Here is a 16,178-nt window from a genome sequence, read left to right as displayed (position 1 = left end):
TCTGGCCCTGCCTAGCACGGCTGGCTGGCCTGGCCCTAGCCAGCTCGAGCACGTCTTATATGGTGCAACGTTGTGTGTTTGATTTACTTGGTCCAGACAAGCCTGGTTCAACTGAGGTCGTGTTCGATTTCTAGCCCAAATGGTTGTGGCTATTCTGCACTAGAAATCCGGTAGCCTTACCACCAGACTTTCGCCTTTCTCTCATCATTCACATTTCATCGAGCACCTGAGAGGCGTGCCAAGTGTCGTCATTGGCGGCGCATGCAGCCGGGCTTCTCCGCCGCTCGTTCCTTCCCCTCTGCCTTGAGGCTCGCCTGGACGCCGCATCACCGCGTCAACCTAGCTGCTCCTCGCCCTGGTTACCGCACCACAGTGCCGTCATCCATCGCCACCGCGACCATTAGCGACCTTCAACTCGAGCTCCCAATCTCCTCGTCCGAGCCACCTTGTGCTCCTGCTACACCACGACCCCACCCAACCCCTCTGTGGGCGCTGCGAAAGCTGGCTAGGGTGTCTCTGTGGGCGCGAGCCGAGGGGGTGTCGGTGTGCGTGCAGAGCACGACGAGTTCCTTGACGAAGGTAGTCGCGGCTCATCTCGTCCTAGGAGGAGTCGAAGGCGATGCGTGATTGGGCAAGATCGCCCACGCCGGCCCGGCGACCGCGGCACGGGACTTGACAGACAGCAGAGGGCTGCCGGCATCGAGCGGCTTGGCGTGGTCGTTGAGCAGGGACACGGTGGCGGCAGCCTCTATCCTCGCTGGAGCTCCAAGCCGCCATGGCCGAACCGCTCGCCGTAACCACCTCGATCTCCCTCTTCACTGCCTTCTGGGCGGCGGCACGGTGAGCCGGACTCACGGAGAAGGAGCGGCGGCCGGTGGGTGAGAGACGGAGGAGAAAGAGGTGACTCCATCTCACTCATAAGCGCCCACACACGCTGCAGCCAGCCGGGCCGAGTAGTAACAGACCTTAGGAACATTTCCCGGATGCAGAAGAGAGAGGGTGATTTGCACGCTTCGAGCCGAGCCGAAAGCTGGGCCTAGTGAATCAAACCAGGCCTGTTGCAGCTGGAGGACGCAGAGCGACCCAAAGCCTCGCATCAAACGGGCCCTCAATGTCTTATTTTTTATATTTTGAGAACGATCCTCGGCCGTAAAAGGTACGGAGCCATTCATACGCCAGTCGTCAGTTGGCGTGGGCAACCGAGCCGCCTGAACAAATAGCAGGGGTAGGCCACACCGAACAGAGTCGTCTCTAGTCTCTAGTACCAACCAAACCCCCGTGCGCGCTCGCCTCGCCTCGGCTTGCCACTCTGCTTCCGTGCTTCGCTTGCTCGCTTGCCTTCCCCGTCTCGACTCCTCGCATTCGCCGCGGCGTCAACTCGTCTTCCTTCCCGCGGTCTCTCTTCCTCCTCCGCCTCTCAGATCCGGCGGCCATGGCGAGGAACCCGGGCTGCACCGTCTTCATAGGTGAGATCTCGCCTCCTCCCCCGCGCGCTCCCTTCCTGCTCGTCTGCTCGAGGTCCGAGTCGCACGGGACGGTCCGGTGACTCCCGCGGAGGCTCAGTATCTCGCGAGGTTTCCCTTCCCTCAAATTCTTCCGTGGTGGCTTGGATTTTGCGTGCGTAGTAACTAGGAATCTAACCTTCGTGGGGTCGCTGTCCACGCGCTTATCCTCTCATCGGCGGCTGGAACTGTTGCTTCCGCCCCCAAATCGGGACGTTTCGTACTTCCTTGGCTCTCTGTTTACTAGGGAATTTGGTGGGTTCCGCCTTGTAATTTGCCGCTCAATTAAATGAAACGGTGATTTGCTAAGGTTCCGGTCTGCCCTCCCGTACTCTTATGTTAGGTTGTGATTGCCCTCGCGGATCCAAATATAGCAGGAGCTATTCCCCAAACAGAATTTAGATTTTATCTGGGTTAATTGCATGAACTTCCCGTCTTCTCTTGTAATTTTTTCCCTGTGAAGAAGACGGATGAACTTAGGTAGAAATAGCTTACTTATATATAAGTAAACATCTCTTGGTGCCATCAATGGAAATTGGACATCATGGTATTGAAGCGATTATCATGCCGTCATGTTGCATTTCAGCTTGGGTAATTTTAATCAGTTACAGCAAAGATCTTGATCCTATAGTCCTTTCCAAGTAAGGAATAAGAAAAAATTGCCTCGTGTTAGCCTCATCTGTTATGTTCTTTGTTTAACTAGTAGGTGTTCTCAGGCTGCCTGTTTGCTTATTCCTTGCTTCACTCAGGCGTCCTTCTGTATGAACTCCTTTTTGCAGTGTTTTGCGTAGCTTCATGTCTATGTTATGCTATTCTGCTACCTATTATGGTTGTTGCTTGTTGTGCAGCTCTGGTACTACTTAACGTCTTAACCTATGTGGTTGTTTTGTTATTCTACCTCTTGTTTTTGTTGTCAGACATAATATATTAGTGTTGTGTGCTCTTTTTCTTAAATAGGTAACTTGGATGACAAGGTTCCTGAGAGGGTTCTGTACGAAATTCTTATTCAGGTAGGTCGTGTTGTAGACCTACACATACCTCGTGACAAGGAAACTAGCCGACCAAAAGGTTATGCTTTTGCTGAGTATGAAACAGAGGAGATTGCCCAGTATGCCATTAAGCTATTTTCTGGCCTTGTGCGACTTCAAAATAAAACACTTAGATTTGCGGTGCGTTTCTTTTTGCTCCCTCATTTTACATAAGTTACATTAGTATAGCTGGATAGGTGAATGTTACTGTCCCTTTTTCATAGTATATAATACTCCCTCCATCCCTAAATGTTTGATGTTGATTAGTTCAAAATTAAACTAACCAACGTCAAACATTTAGGGATGGTGTGAGTATCTATTATGTATTTATGTGTTGGGTCATGGGATTCGGTCCTAGCCCAGCCCCATATACTTTTGTACTTTACTAATTGAGGTACTTGCACTTACTATATGTTTTTTTAGTATCGCCATAAGACTCAACTCTGAAATTACTGCAATTTTCGACAGATCTCTGGGCAAGACAAACCCTCATCAAATGGCAATATCCCTGTAACTCCTAGGTTAAACTCTGTACCACAGCCAAAGCAACCTCAACCTATGAGGTCTAGTGATACTCCTTTGCCACAGCATACAGCTGTGAATGGCAGGAGTGCTGGTTATGGCATCTTACCAAATCATTCATACGACGCACGCTCTCGAGGTGAGGAAAACTCTGGTCATTTTGGAATGCAAGACATTTAATGTTGAATTATGCGTTAAGTCTCACAACTCCCCTTTTGACCAGCACCGGAGTCAAGTGGGTTACCGAGTAGAGGACTAAGCAACGGTACGTATGAATATAGTAGGCGTGTATTTGGTTCTGTTCTGAATGATGTTAGCCGTCGAGCTACCAGGGAACCAGTTCCATACCCGTCCTACTAGCATGTTGAGCTCCGCTCTGGTGACTGTGACTCTATGCTGACAGAAAAAGGTCTCTGAAGATGTTGTCTGTTGTCTCAGCCACATGTAAGGTTATCTCTGTACTCACCATTTCATACCTGTAAATATGGGTTATGGTGGTAGGACATATGCTTGTCTTTTGGGTTGTTCTGTTCTTTGCATTGTAGTGAGACTTTTCCCTGCTGGTTAGGTCCCTCTCATTCCCTAGTGTGAAGGCCATGCCTCCACTAATATGGATGCACTAGGAATTACCATGCCTAGTTACATGAATGGGTGGCAATATGCTCGCAATTGTGTTTTAACATTAAGTGCCATTAGCTGTTTCAATGTTATAGCAGGGCGTGTTTGTGTTTGAGATATTAGTATTTGGTGGATTTTGTGCTTTTCATCCTGATCTGGGACATCTGAAGGAGAAACATCGTTTTAAAAGAAAATTGTGAAACCAGTACCACAATTTATGATGTTTGATTATATGAATATTTCGTTATATATGACTTGTTTGCTTGAGCTGTATTCTGTCCAGCACAAGCATTCATTATCGCCCAACTGGCTCTCAGAGTGATCAAGTTATACCTTTTCTGTTACCTGGCTGCTGTCTGGTATTTGCAAGTTGATCTGTTGTCATTTCCAAGTTCATTAGCTGGGAAGTTGGTGCTGCTGGATTTTCACTTAACTGGTGAATTATCTAGATGTTGCATTGTTATAATGCTACTCCATCTTCTTAGTCAGAAATCAGCTGGCTCTCCGAGTCGCAAACCAGCTGGTGACCACAAATCCACAATATTGGTGGTCGAGATGGGTCAGATACTGCCCATTTCTCATCGGGTTGTATCTGGACGCCCCATGACTGCGATTGTGAACTCATGTACCTGTTGACCGTTGTATCTGCCTGTGATTGTGAAGCTCGTGTACCTGCAGTAGGCGGCGAACAGAATGGTAAAATATCAATACTTCTGAAGTTGGAACTTGACCCCGTTGGGGGATCCAAACTACAGGTTGTCAGAGTTCGTAATAGAGGCTCAGACTATGAAATCAATCTGGGACCAAAAAATATGACAGTGCACCATTTACCTTTACGATACCAATCGTCCCGAGACACCAAATTTTGCCCGCAGTTTGGGGTAGTACGTAGACACGACTCGACGGTAGCCCATAGGACTAAGGCCCCTGCGTTGGCGTGATTTCTTTTTCTATGACGAACCGAATTTAATTACTTATAGCAGCAGCGAAATTACAGAAGTTTAACCACACAAGTTCCGTTTACCATAGCTGCCATCAACATGTGCTTATTCATTTTCTAACACAATAACCATTTAGATGTTCCATAATCTCTATACAGTCCTTAGAAATTTACCAATTACTTCGTATGTTCTAAATTTGCATCTGTTGAATTGCACCTTTATAGATTTTTAATATGTATTTAGTTAAAGTCTTGGCTTAATTTCCATAAGCTTTTGTTGCATCATTTTGTGACGAGTGTTAAGTTCGAACTCTTACGCTTATTATATTTTTTATTCAAAATTTCCTTTTATTTTTCTATTAGAAAACAGATTCTGTGTCCTAGACTTTAGCTTTAGTTACTATATAATAACATAAATAGTCGTTTTTCAGTTTTCTCGACGGTACTCAATGATCAAGATATTATCAAAGAATTATATATGTAGTAGCATCGTCAGCACCCGGATTGCCCCGCTCCCCCAACCCCGGTCACAGTGATACGAAAACAGGGTTCTAATGCAAAACCGTTCATTAGCTTTTTATTATTTTCCGTGGGCAAAAAATTATGGCCCTGGTGCAACGCACAACATGTATGTAGTTATTTAGAAAATAAAATAGATACAATGATTATTATTATCAATGGTAATTGGGTCCGATCATTTTTAATTCCATGACAATTTTTTACGATTCTAGTATGTCTTGTGAGTATTTGTTAAAGCGTGAAATGAACCAGATTTGGGAGAACCGTTGCTTTCATTGATCTCAAAAATATATTTATACAAGTGGAGGGGTGTCACGAAGGGACACGACTGTTCTCAAAAGACATGCCATTTGGAACTAAAATTAACTGTCTAATCCTATCCACTAATCCTGTGCTTGATGGATGAGATCACTCGTGAAGAGACGCCTGCTCGTCTGTAGACATCTGTTCGCGTATAGGTGTCGTTTCACAACACTCTCCCTTGATCGAATCTTTCTCGAGATCAATGCAGTTGTAAGCTGAAATTCCTCAAAAATCCTATGGGAAAATCTGAGGAATATATGATATGCTATAAAAACTTCTTTAAACCTTATTGGAAAATAAGAAGAAAATAGCATATTTATTTGTGATTTAAATAAACCACTATGTCATTGGTATCCCATTAAAAACCCTAATGGGAAAAAATATTAGAGATACGACATAAAGATAAGTCCTTCAAAAATCTTTCAAAAAAAATAAGAGGAGCAATATAAAATGACATGTCGCTAAAACTTCTGTAAAAACCCAGTGGGAAAATTAGGAGAAAATATGACGACATATTATTGGTATTGCCTCTTGGATAACTCACATGAAAAACCTTTTCAGGGAAAAACCATGGATGAGTTGTGAGGGCAATATGTGTCTTTGATATTTCCCACAAAAACCCCGGTGGTGAAAATAGAAAATATGACACATGCTTATGTTAATATTACCTCATTAAAAACTTTAACAAGAAACCTTGTAAGTAAAACTTGTGAAAGAAAAGAGTATAATATGATGCTGGTACAGGTCAATATTTAGGAGATGTCTTCCTCTGATTCTGGCAAATCTCGAAGTCGCTGCATACCAATTCCATGTATCGTTTTTTTTTAAACACAGAAGTTGATAAGGACTTAGTAAATAGGTCAGCGAGATTATCACATGACTGGATTTGCAAGATGTTTATTTCTCCGCTTTCTTATAACTTATGGGTATAAAACAGCTTAGGGGCAATGTCCTTAGCGACATTACTCTTTATGTAACCTGTTTGCATCTATGTAACATAAGCGAAATTATCTTCATAGATAATTGTAGGTGATTTAATCAAACCAATACCACATGTCTGTTGTATGTGGTTAATCATTCTGTGAAGTCATACACATTCATGTGATGCATCGTATAGAGCAATAATTTCAGAATGATTAGTAGAGATCGTCATCAGAGTCTGTTTAGAAGACTTCATGAAATAGTTGTACCTCCATGTAAGAATACAAATCTAGTTTGGGATGGGGACCAGATAAGTAATCAGCATCCGTGTATCCAATCATATTGGGATCATGATTTCTCTTAAAAAATAAACCAAGATCCTTTGTGTCACTAAGATATCTGAGGATATGCTTCGCTCCCATCTAATGATGGTGAGTTGGATTTGCATTATGTCTAACTAGTATGTTCACTGCAAATGCGATATCAGGCCTGGTGCAATTTGTAAAATACATAAGTGCTCCAATGACACTAAGATATGGAACCTTGGTCCCAATATCTTTTCTTCAACATTTTCTAGATATAGGCTGATTGATGCACTAAAATCCCTGAAGGACGGAGCTCAAGTTGTAAGCCTAGATAATATTTGGTGTTACTCAAATCCTCAATTTTGAATTCACATGATGGAAATTGTATCTCAAATGATTGCATAATTATTTATGTATCATGATGATATCAAAATAACCAATATACGCAATCATGCTTAATTATACACAATGTATGTTGCGATTTGTATTTGGATTCAGAATATGAAGTCCATTGGGACTTATACGTCCAAATCTATCAAATTCATTTGATATACCAATTATTGAATTTGGAAAACTTCATTTTCACACATACCATGGGGTATGCTATGTTGGGTCTCTGCGTGAAACCATATGCTACAAGCTCTCATTGTTCACCACCTTGCTTCTGAAAAGAAACTCTGTGAGGGAAGATATTACTGTGGTAATACTTCTCATCATTGAACAAGAGCAATCTCCTTAATTGCCACCTTTTAGTTTGACCAAATTTGAGTGTGAAGACACTCTGTCTAGGACTTTTGGTCTAGATCCAGTAAGGTAAAAAAAGCAATCTTTGAGGAGTATATGCCGCGATAATTTGTAGTCTTTAAATGATTGATTCGGTTCTTGAAATCAATATAGCATGTGAAAATGTTAACCCTTTTGGACTTCGAGTCATTTCCCATATGGAGTCAGGGTGTTCCAATGTCCCCGGATCATAATTTGGGTGCACCGTTGATCCGGGTGGATTTTGATCTGGATTTTGGATGCTCATCCATTTTGGGTGTCTATCAACTTGATGTTGGCTTGGATTTACTAATTTGGAGGATATTGTCCTCGGTATCCTCGGACGCTTACTTGGAGCATTATCCTTAGGAGCGGCCGTACTTCTCCCCCTCTTCTTTGGAAGTGGGAGTTGAATGGTTTTAATTGGTACCTCCATTCTTTCGGGCGTATTATAAGTAGGACAATAGGATTTTGTGACACCCATATTATCAGTAAATGTTTCTGGCAGATTCTTTGCAATACGATGCAAATACAAGACATTCTAAATGATTAGGTTTAGAATTTTTTGGTACGTGGATGTGAGGATTGTTCTTTTGATTCCTGGCATTCTTAATGTGGTATAAATCTCTCCCTAATATCTGGAATTATCCTCAAATGTGATCAACATACGGGCAATTTATAAATCCACTACAGAGTTACCGCTTGGGATCCCTAATGCCCATTGGTATGTTGGGGTGGTGATATGGGTATGTGAAAACATACTTGATGCGCAGATGGGAAATGTTTGGCTGCGGCCAAAGTTTCACGTACGTACTGTAATGGAGGGAGTTGAATAAGTGCAGCTTGATGAATTTGAATTAACGATGCGGTGTGTAAGGCCGCATGAAAACAACTTAGTTCTGATAAATTACAATTCTATTTTAATATGTCATGCAATTTGATTCTCAACAAGAGACTCAATAAAACTATTATTGGTATGGACGTAAGGTAGTTGATATATAGTACCCAAAAACCAAACTGTTCCATATAAAATGGATTTGATCCCGCATCCAAGATAATTTGCTCTAAATTGAAGATTTTGAGCAATGAGTTTGGTATAGTGATGGTTCTCATGACTAAGAGACACACTTGGGACTATATTATGGATGCATAAATGTGCATTACATAGTATCTTTATGGTCCATAAAATAGTAAATAGAGTCACATGTATGTTCTTGAATTTCTTCAAGAAATGTAGTGGCTCATATTGATGCTATGACCAATAGAATTGATAATAATTCTCAAGTTGTCTATATAGTTGAATAACTAAGACAAATGTGCCAAGTCTTGTTGACATCAAGAGAGAGAATTATTTGTATGCAACATTAGATACAGGTTATGCATATGTAGTCAAATCCAACTGAGGATGTTTTGTTTAAGTACTGACATATCCGTTGTTAAGAGAAAATACTCATCTTAGTTGCTATCTTGGGGTTTCCATATGAAAACCACATTGACGGATATCTCTATAATTTTAATTGGGTACATTATGGAATCAGAATACAAGAATAGATTCATGATTATTATTTAAATACGAATAGATAGTATGATAGTAGGATGACCAAACCCCACTATCATGACATCACATCAACCGATTAACAAAATATTTCCTTATCTCTATGTAAGAGTTTAGGAATATTTTGCTTTCCTATGTATAGAGTTTGTGGTGCAACTATCCACTAGGCAAAATTCCTCTTTGCATTTGGATTGACTCCCGTATAAGTCTATATATAGCATGAAGAATATAATGATATTCTTTGCAGATATATAGATTACATACAAGTTAATTAATGGAATATCAATTGTGATGGCACATTATTGTGATATTCAATTAAAATTGATGACAACATTTTATATTACAACACCAAAATAGGACGTAGATACTAGATATATTTGTAAATGGAAGACAAATTTGGTCTCCAAAATAGATCAAGCGAAGTAAATTCGATGATCGTGCTCTCCATGCTCATAAGACCCACTTATTAATTAAGTGTTTGGTTGCTACTTGGTTTTTTCATGAAACTTGCTGTGAACAACTGGCCTTCCTGGTGGTGTCAGGTTGAAGATAGAAGCGTGCTTCATATCTTTATTGTTGAGCCAGATATTTATGTCCAATGAATTTGTAATACCGATCAATTAAATGTTTGACATTTCCAAGTTGTGTGGCTGTAACATACACAATTGGAACAAAATATGGTTCTGTCATATTTGGGAAATGCATTGACCCTAAAGAATGCACGGGGCTGCTACTTCTTTTTTACGTTAAATCTTACCATTAAAGTTCTATGGATGGCATTACTACATGCATCGAACTTGTAATGATTCTGAAAATTCAATGTACTTTAGATGATAGAGCATCACTATAATGCTAATGATGATTCCTCGATAAGAGTTTATCATACACTTAGACCTGAAGTAATGTAGGAATTAATCTAGAATACATTTGGTAAGTTGTGTGCTTTCACGAAAACGCAATGTTGGGGGATATTTTGGAACAACATAATTATATTCTCAAGTGGATTTAAGATCGTAGAGATAAAGTTGTGGCCAATCATAGTTGGCATTGGGTAGAATGACTGCCTTGTGTTGTTCGTATCACTCATTGAAAGCTAGCCATATAGTGCTTCGATTTGCATCCATTGAGATACACATATGTGTGATCTGGATGTGTATAGTGCTTTATTTAAATAAAACTCCATACTTAATTGTCTAGTAAGCGGTGGTGCTCTCTTACGAGGAGCACCAAGTATATTTTACTATGAATCCATAGAACAACAAAGTTTAACTTTATGTCCATTGACCATGTTAGATAATGGTGACCATCAAGAGCAAGAGATCAAACTCTTTGCTGGCTATTATTCTAACAAGGTTTAAACCATAAATTTTTTGAATTTACGCTAAGGGTAAATTTAAAATTGCTATGGTGATGCTATATTAATTAATCCAAAATAAATAGGAGACAAGATCTATTTCACTAATAGTGTAAACCTCATTTATGCTAACACATTAGAGGTAATTATCATAAAGATATAAACCTCTAATAATATGGACATAGTCTGTTAAACAGTAGATACCAAGTGATGTATGCAATTTGTATAAACACATTTTAAGGTAATCATCAAAAGATTGATGTAGACCTTAGTTAATCCGCAAACGAATTGGGAACACACGTTGAGGATAGTCACTAAGTTGTGGACTTAGTGTAGATCCCGCAGTAGCAACTATGGTGCTACCTTGTGTATGACCAATATGAATGCTGATTAATGGTAGTCATCTTGTGAAAAGATGTAGACCGTATGTTTCAATTTATGATGTTGGGTACGCACATTGAGGATAGTCACTAAGAATTTAGTGTAGATCCCACAGTAGCAACTATGGCGCTACCTTGTGTATGGCCAACATACAATGTGGAACATTTATGTTATACAAATAATGAGGTAATACACTTAATTGATTTTGCATTAAAAATTGTAAGCGCTATAAGCTTTAAATAAAGCATAAATAGGCTTAACATAAAATGAAAATTGTAAATAACAAAGTTGTTGCAATGAAAACGTCGTGATAATTATATTACATGTTTATTGGGTTTGCCAATTTGGACAAACACTTTGAATAGCACTAAAACAAATCCAGAAAACATGGGATCTGAAAAGCGAATTTACATGATGTAAATTAAAAATTTATGCGGTGGCTTAAATTATAATGCAACTTCGGGAGATCGGTGAATACCAAATGAATATTTATATAGGTAAATATGGTGCATTGTGGTTTGTTTTTAGCCAAGGATGATCTCTGTTATATCTTTTGCATTTTTTTGCAATAAATTTACAGGATATTTTGGACTAAAAACATAAAGGTACTAAATACGGTACCAATGTTTGGACTATTTTATCACCACGGGAATATTTCACCTGTGGGGAAAAATCCTCCTCGCTCACCCTTGATCTCGGATGTTGACTATGGAGGTTCGGTGTCCAGTTAGTACCGCGTGAAAGCCAATTAGTGGCAACGATGAACGATTGCCTATTTATTGCATTGTTGGTGAAGTAGACTTCGTGATGTTATTTACAGAAAAGTAAGGATTTTTCTGCAAAAACCACACAATCTTATCCTTTGTACGGGTGGTTTCCATCGCACTCGCACGGATGGTTGCGTGTGTTGAACGCTGAACACGTGATGCGACGAGTCCCTTGGCCACTCCGGCGTTGGTGAAGACGCCGCCCTGGGGCTAAGCGCTGGGGCCGGGTGCTGCTGCGGGCTTAGGCGTGCGAAAACGCTCCTGCAGTACCCGAGAGCGTGAACGCCACCGCCGGCCGGGCGCTCGGGCTCCTCGCGCGGCCGGTGCGGAGATGGCCGGCTGCGGCCACTCGAAGACGGCGGGCGTCGGTGCGCGCGGAGGCGCTGGGCTTGCGCCGCCGATGTGGCCGGCTATGGAGCGGTGCGGAGCCGAAACCCTTTGGTGAAGATGTGCACGACGGCGAGGTACGATCAGTTTGTTCGGGTGGCAGGTTCATATCGCTGGTTTGTTTACGAAGTATTACTAGCTGGTTTATATGAATAGGGCGGATGTGAGGAGGCTGGCCAGCTAGCCAGATGCAATCGATGGGATCCATCCTCCCTGTTCGTGCGTTCTTCAACCTGTTCGTCCAAGCGTTTTCGAGCGAACAGAGAGCGAGCATTATGTGCGGATAACGTGTTAAAGCGTGAATGTAAATGAACAAGATTTGAGAGAGCCGTTGTTTTCATTGATCTTAGAAATATATTTATATAAGTGGAGGGGTGTCACGAAGGGACACGACTGTTCCTAAAAAGACATGTCTTTGGAACTAAAATTAACTGTCTAATAATATCCACTAATCCTGTACTTGATGGATGAGATCACTCGTGAAGAGACGCCTGTTCGTCTGTAGACGTCTGTTCACGTATAGGTGTCGTTTCACAACAGTATTAACATGGATATCCAATTAGGAATATTAACATCCTTTGCATTGCACCTATGCAGATTTTTTATATGTATTTAGTTGATACCTAAGTTTAAGTTCTATAAGCTCTTGCTATATCTTTTTGTGTCATCACAAGTCTATATTTTGGCTTTCAACTTTCGATGATATTAGTTATGTCTATCTTAATCCATGTGTTGAGTTAAAGCTCGAGTGTTTTTTTATTCAAAAAATTCTTTTATTTCTATTTATAATATATTATAGATTCTAGACTACACCCAGTTACTATAATGGCTTAAATAGTCCTTTCAGCTTGCATGTGGCACTTAAGATGTTGAATTTGCTAAAGAATTATATGTGTAATTGTTTTATGGAAAAAAAATACCATGCTTAAAATTGAATCACCACATTTGATATGTCATAATGTTTCAATCAAAATTATAAACTTATTTAATGTATAAACTTACAAAATTTATTGTCATGGAGTGTTAATATACTTTAAGTGAATTATCAATTTCATTGACATATGGTTTGATATACGAGAACATTCTTCTACGCTAGATAAAATATTAAAAAGAAACACTTATCCTATTGCATGCATGCTTGCTTGTCTGTAGATAGTGCATAGTATTATGTTTATTAATTTAACATTGGTACAAGTGTTTAACGTAGGAAACATAAACAACCTAAGTATTTATATGTAGATTTTGAGAGATATTTTATTTTATTTTATTTTTTACAACCACACTTGTGGGTAATTTAGATATAATTTTTTTAGAATTACACAGTACAATGTTGACGTCCACAACACATACGTACACTCATCCCTATGAACACACGTACGTAAATCCAATTTCTATGAGCACCCCCGAAGGACCGAGCCAGCAGATCTCGAGATTCACAATGTGTTATTTTATATTATTTGTTAATTTACGTGTGTAATTTAGATGTAAACATAGGAATTACTTTGCAATATCTTTTGTAATAGTAAAGGTGGAGAATTTGGATCAAAATTTAATGGGCTATTTTAAATTATATTTCATAAATCATAATGATATATGCCTTTAATTTATATACAAATGTAGATGGTTATTTGAAATTATTTTATAATGACAACTTACATGGAAATTAGTGGGGGGGGGGGGGGGTTATTTTTTATTTATAATGGCGAAGGTGGGTAAGTTTTTATATAAAAAATAATACATTTATTGACATTATTGACGATGATAATCAAATTCTACAAAATTAAAAGAGAACGGCTTATTATTGTGAGAACTTTTCTATGATTTATGGTTTTTCCTAGCACAACCTATGAGGATTAACATAGTGGCCGCCAAAGATGTTTGTCATACTTGTGAAAATTGACATGGAGGATTTATGTTTCTAATTATCGTAAAAATTAACATGGAGGATTTTTTTTTCCAGTGCATCTCTAAAACCTCAAATTAGTAATAGTAAGATACTAGTTGTCGTTTGTTATTATACTTGAACAGAAAAGCTTTGCAATATTCATATAATTATGGGTGTGACATTTAGTATGCGTTGTATGCTTTTTTTTTTTTTTTATAAATGCTTGTATGTTTTTGTCCCTCTCGTCTCTGCAGAGATCACTGGAGTCTTATCTAGTGTGTTCGATTTGTCTTAAAATGTAGCTGATAAAAAAAGTCCCTTTATTAGTTTCACTCCAGATATGTCTGTTTGTGGAATTCTATGTGTAATAAAATGCTCACAAAGTTTACGTGTCCCAGTTTGCTGTTAGCTGTGCAGGCTTCTTCTATTCTGATTCTTCGACCAACTTCATTTCACTTCATTTCACTCAATCACCGATTCACCGGACGAATAATCATCATAATCATGACACGTTTGCTTCAGTGATCCTTCTTCAGGCCGCAGCCTGCAGGACATCAATAGCATTGAGCAAAGCTAACTCCGAGTCGAGCCCTGCGTTCTAGCACTGGCAGCTTAATCGTGCCACCCTAACTAAGCTCTGGTTCACACCGCCAGCGTGAACGGCGAACCACCTCACGCCAAAGGGCCTTGCCATCTGAACCGCTTCGCCGTGCAGGGATCGATCGGATGACAGATAGGCGGCGTGTTCTGCGCGCCATGCTCGATCGGAGCTCCGCGTGCATGCATTTGGGTTAGCTCCCTAGCTTCTCCGGCTCCATGAGGCGCAGGGATTCGCCGTAGAGAGCCAGTGTAAACGTCGCCGCGACGACGATGGTATGTAGTGCATGCGCTACTGGAGCTGCGTTGGCCTGAAATTTTGTGCGCACGATCGATTGTGTGTGTGTATATAGGTACACATATATCTTTCTTCAACGGTGACCTCTGCACTGTTCGTGGTGACATTGCAGGCGCTGCTGACCGAGAGACAACCGCAGCTGGAGAAGGCGCCACGGGCGAGGCCGATGTCGGGGAAGGGCGTCGTCATGCTGTCCGCCGCAAGCTTCTTCGTGGGGCTGCTGCTCAGGATTTTTTTTTTTAAATTTAACACTTTTTGAAAACTAATTTTAAATCTAACACTGTCTGTTTTTTTTAAACTAATACTTTTGGCCGCACCTATTGTCATGGCGCATAGTGGCGCGGCAGCGGGCTGACGTGGCGACGACCGGAATCGCTGACCGGTGACGTGGTTGGGCTTGCCGCGCCACCGATCTTGGCGCGGCAGTGCCGTGCCCTGATCCGTGGCGCGGCAGAGCCGAATAAAATCCCCGCGTTCGCCCGCGCCAGCCCGCAGCCGAGCACGCCGGCCCTGCCCGCCGCCGCACCCGCGCCCGCGTCCGCCCATGCCAGCTCCCGCCGCCCGCGCCCTTGCCCGTAGCCGCGCCTGACCGCCGACGCGCCCACGGCCGCGTCCGCCCACGCCAGCCTGCAGCCGAGCACGCCGGCCCTGCCCGCCGCCGAGCACGCTGGCCGCCGCGCCATGAACGTCGGCACGGCATGGCCGCCGGCCGCCCGGTGCGGCCGCCGCGCCCACACGCTAGTGCGCCACCCCCTCCGGCCACGCACGGCGGCGGCCCATCAAGGCCTGCGCCCGCGCCTTCCGGCCCGGTCTAGCGCGCCACCGCCACGAGGATGAGCGCCGCTGTCGTGAGGTACTCCCTTCATGTAGTTAGTATAGTTAATAAAGTTAGTAAAATTAGTAAAGTATAGTTAGTATAGTTAATAAAGTTAGTTAGTTTAGTTAGTATAGGTAATATAGTAAGTTAGTATAGATAGTAAAGTTAGGTAATTTAGTTAGTACAATTATTGAGTCTAGTTATACATTTGATTTAGTCTAATTAGTTGTTGTAGTTAGCCTTGTATAGATGTTAATATTAGATTAGTTAATATAGTTATAGTTAGAATATGTATTAATATTATTATGGATATTACGTACGACGAATTCGATGACTTGATGAAGTTTGTTGAAATGCTTTTACAGATGGATTGTTGTGTTAGAGTTTTATACGGAGGAAGTGTTAGGAGAAAAGATGGTATGTTTGAAGATATGGAAGAAGAATTGGAATGGTTTGATGAACCTCCTAACTTCAACGACTTTGTGTCCGTTTGAATGTAAAGTTTGACGATGATTTCACACTGAAGGGAAGGTTTAATACTGGAAAGACTATGGCATACTATGTCCTTATGCCTTTGCGTGACCCTGCTCACTGGTCCTGCTACACTAGGGTTCTCCAAGGTTCCAATGTGCCCATGACTGAGGTGGTGGTGGAGAATGGGTACAGAATGCAGAGTGTTCAGGATAGCCCGTCCATTGATAGTTTTGGAGGCAATGA

At 41.4% G+C, this 16,178-nt stretch overlaps 1 protein-coding gene across 2 annotated transcripts; it reads left to right on the top strand.

Moving 5' to 3' along the window:
- Positions 1 to 1,241: 1,241 nt before the first annotated feature.
- On the top strand, positions 1,242 to 4,014 carry LOC136512512 (uncharacterized). Of its 2 annotated transcripts, none has more exons than XM_066506478.1 (4): positions 1,242 to 1,466; positions 2,460 to 2,512; positions 2,999 to 3,191; positions 3,276 to 4,014. In XM_066506478.1, exons 1-4 carry the CDS (start codon positions 1,433 to 1,435, stop codon positions 3,410 to 3,412), a joined length of 417 nt encoding a protein of 138 aa, XP_066362575.1. In that variant the 5' UTR covers positions 1,242 to 1,432; the 3' UTR covers positions 3,413 to 4,014. The 2 variants fall into 2 exon arrangements, with proteins under 2 accessions (XP_066362575.1, XP_066362574.1); XM_066506477.1 differs by having other exon boundaries at positions 1,243 to 1,466; positions 2,460 to 2,671.
- Positions 4,015 to 16,178: the final 12,164 nt, after the last annotated feature.

The sequence above is a fragment of the Miscanthus floridulus genome, chromosome 16, assembly GCF_019320115.1.
Source record: "Miscanthus floridulus cultivar M001 chromosome 16, ASM1932011v1, whole genome shotgun sequence".
Lineage (NCBI taxonomy): Eukaryota > Viridiplantae > Streptophyta > Magnoliopsida > Poales > Poaceae > Miscanthus > Miscanthus floridulus.
Note: the sequence above shows the minus strand (reverse complement) of the source record. Positions and strands in the feature narration are given on the sequence as shown.

Bases quoted from the DNA above. Each gene is read 5' to 3' on its own strand.
- LOC136512512 (XM_066506477.1), top strand. From the start codon at position 1,433: ATGGCGAGGAACCCGGGCTGCACCGTCTTCATAG. The intron at 1,467-2,459 runs GTGAGATCTCGC...TTTCTTAAATAG, and splicing joins GGGCTGCACCGTCTTCATAG to GTAACTTGGATGACAAGGTT. The intron at 3,192-3,275 runs GTGAGGAAAACT...CCTTTTGACCAG, and splicing joins ATACGACGCACGCTCTCGAG to CACCGGAGTCAAGTGGGTTA.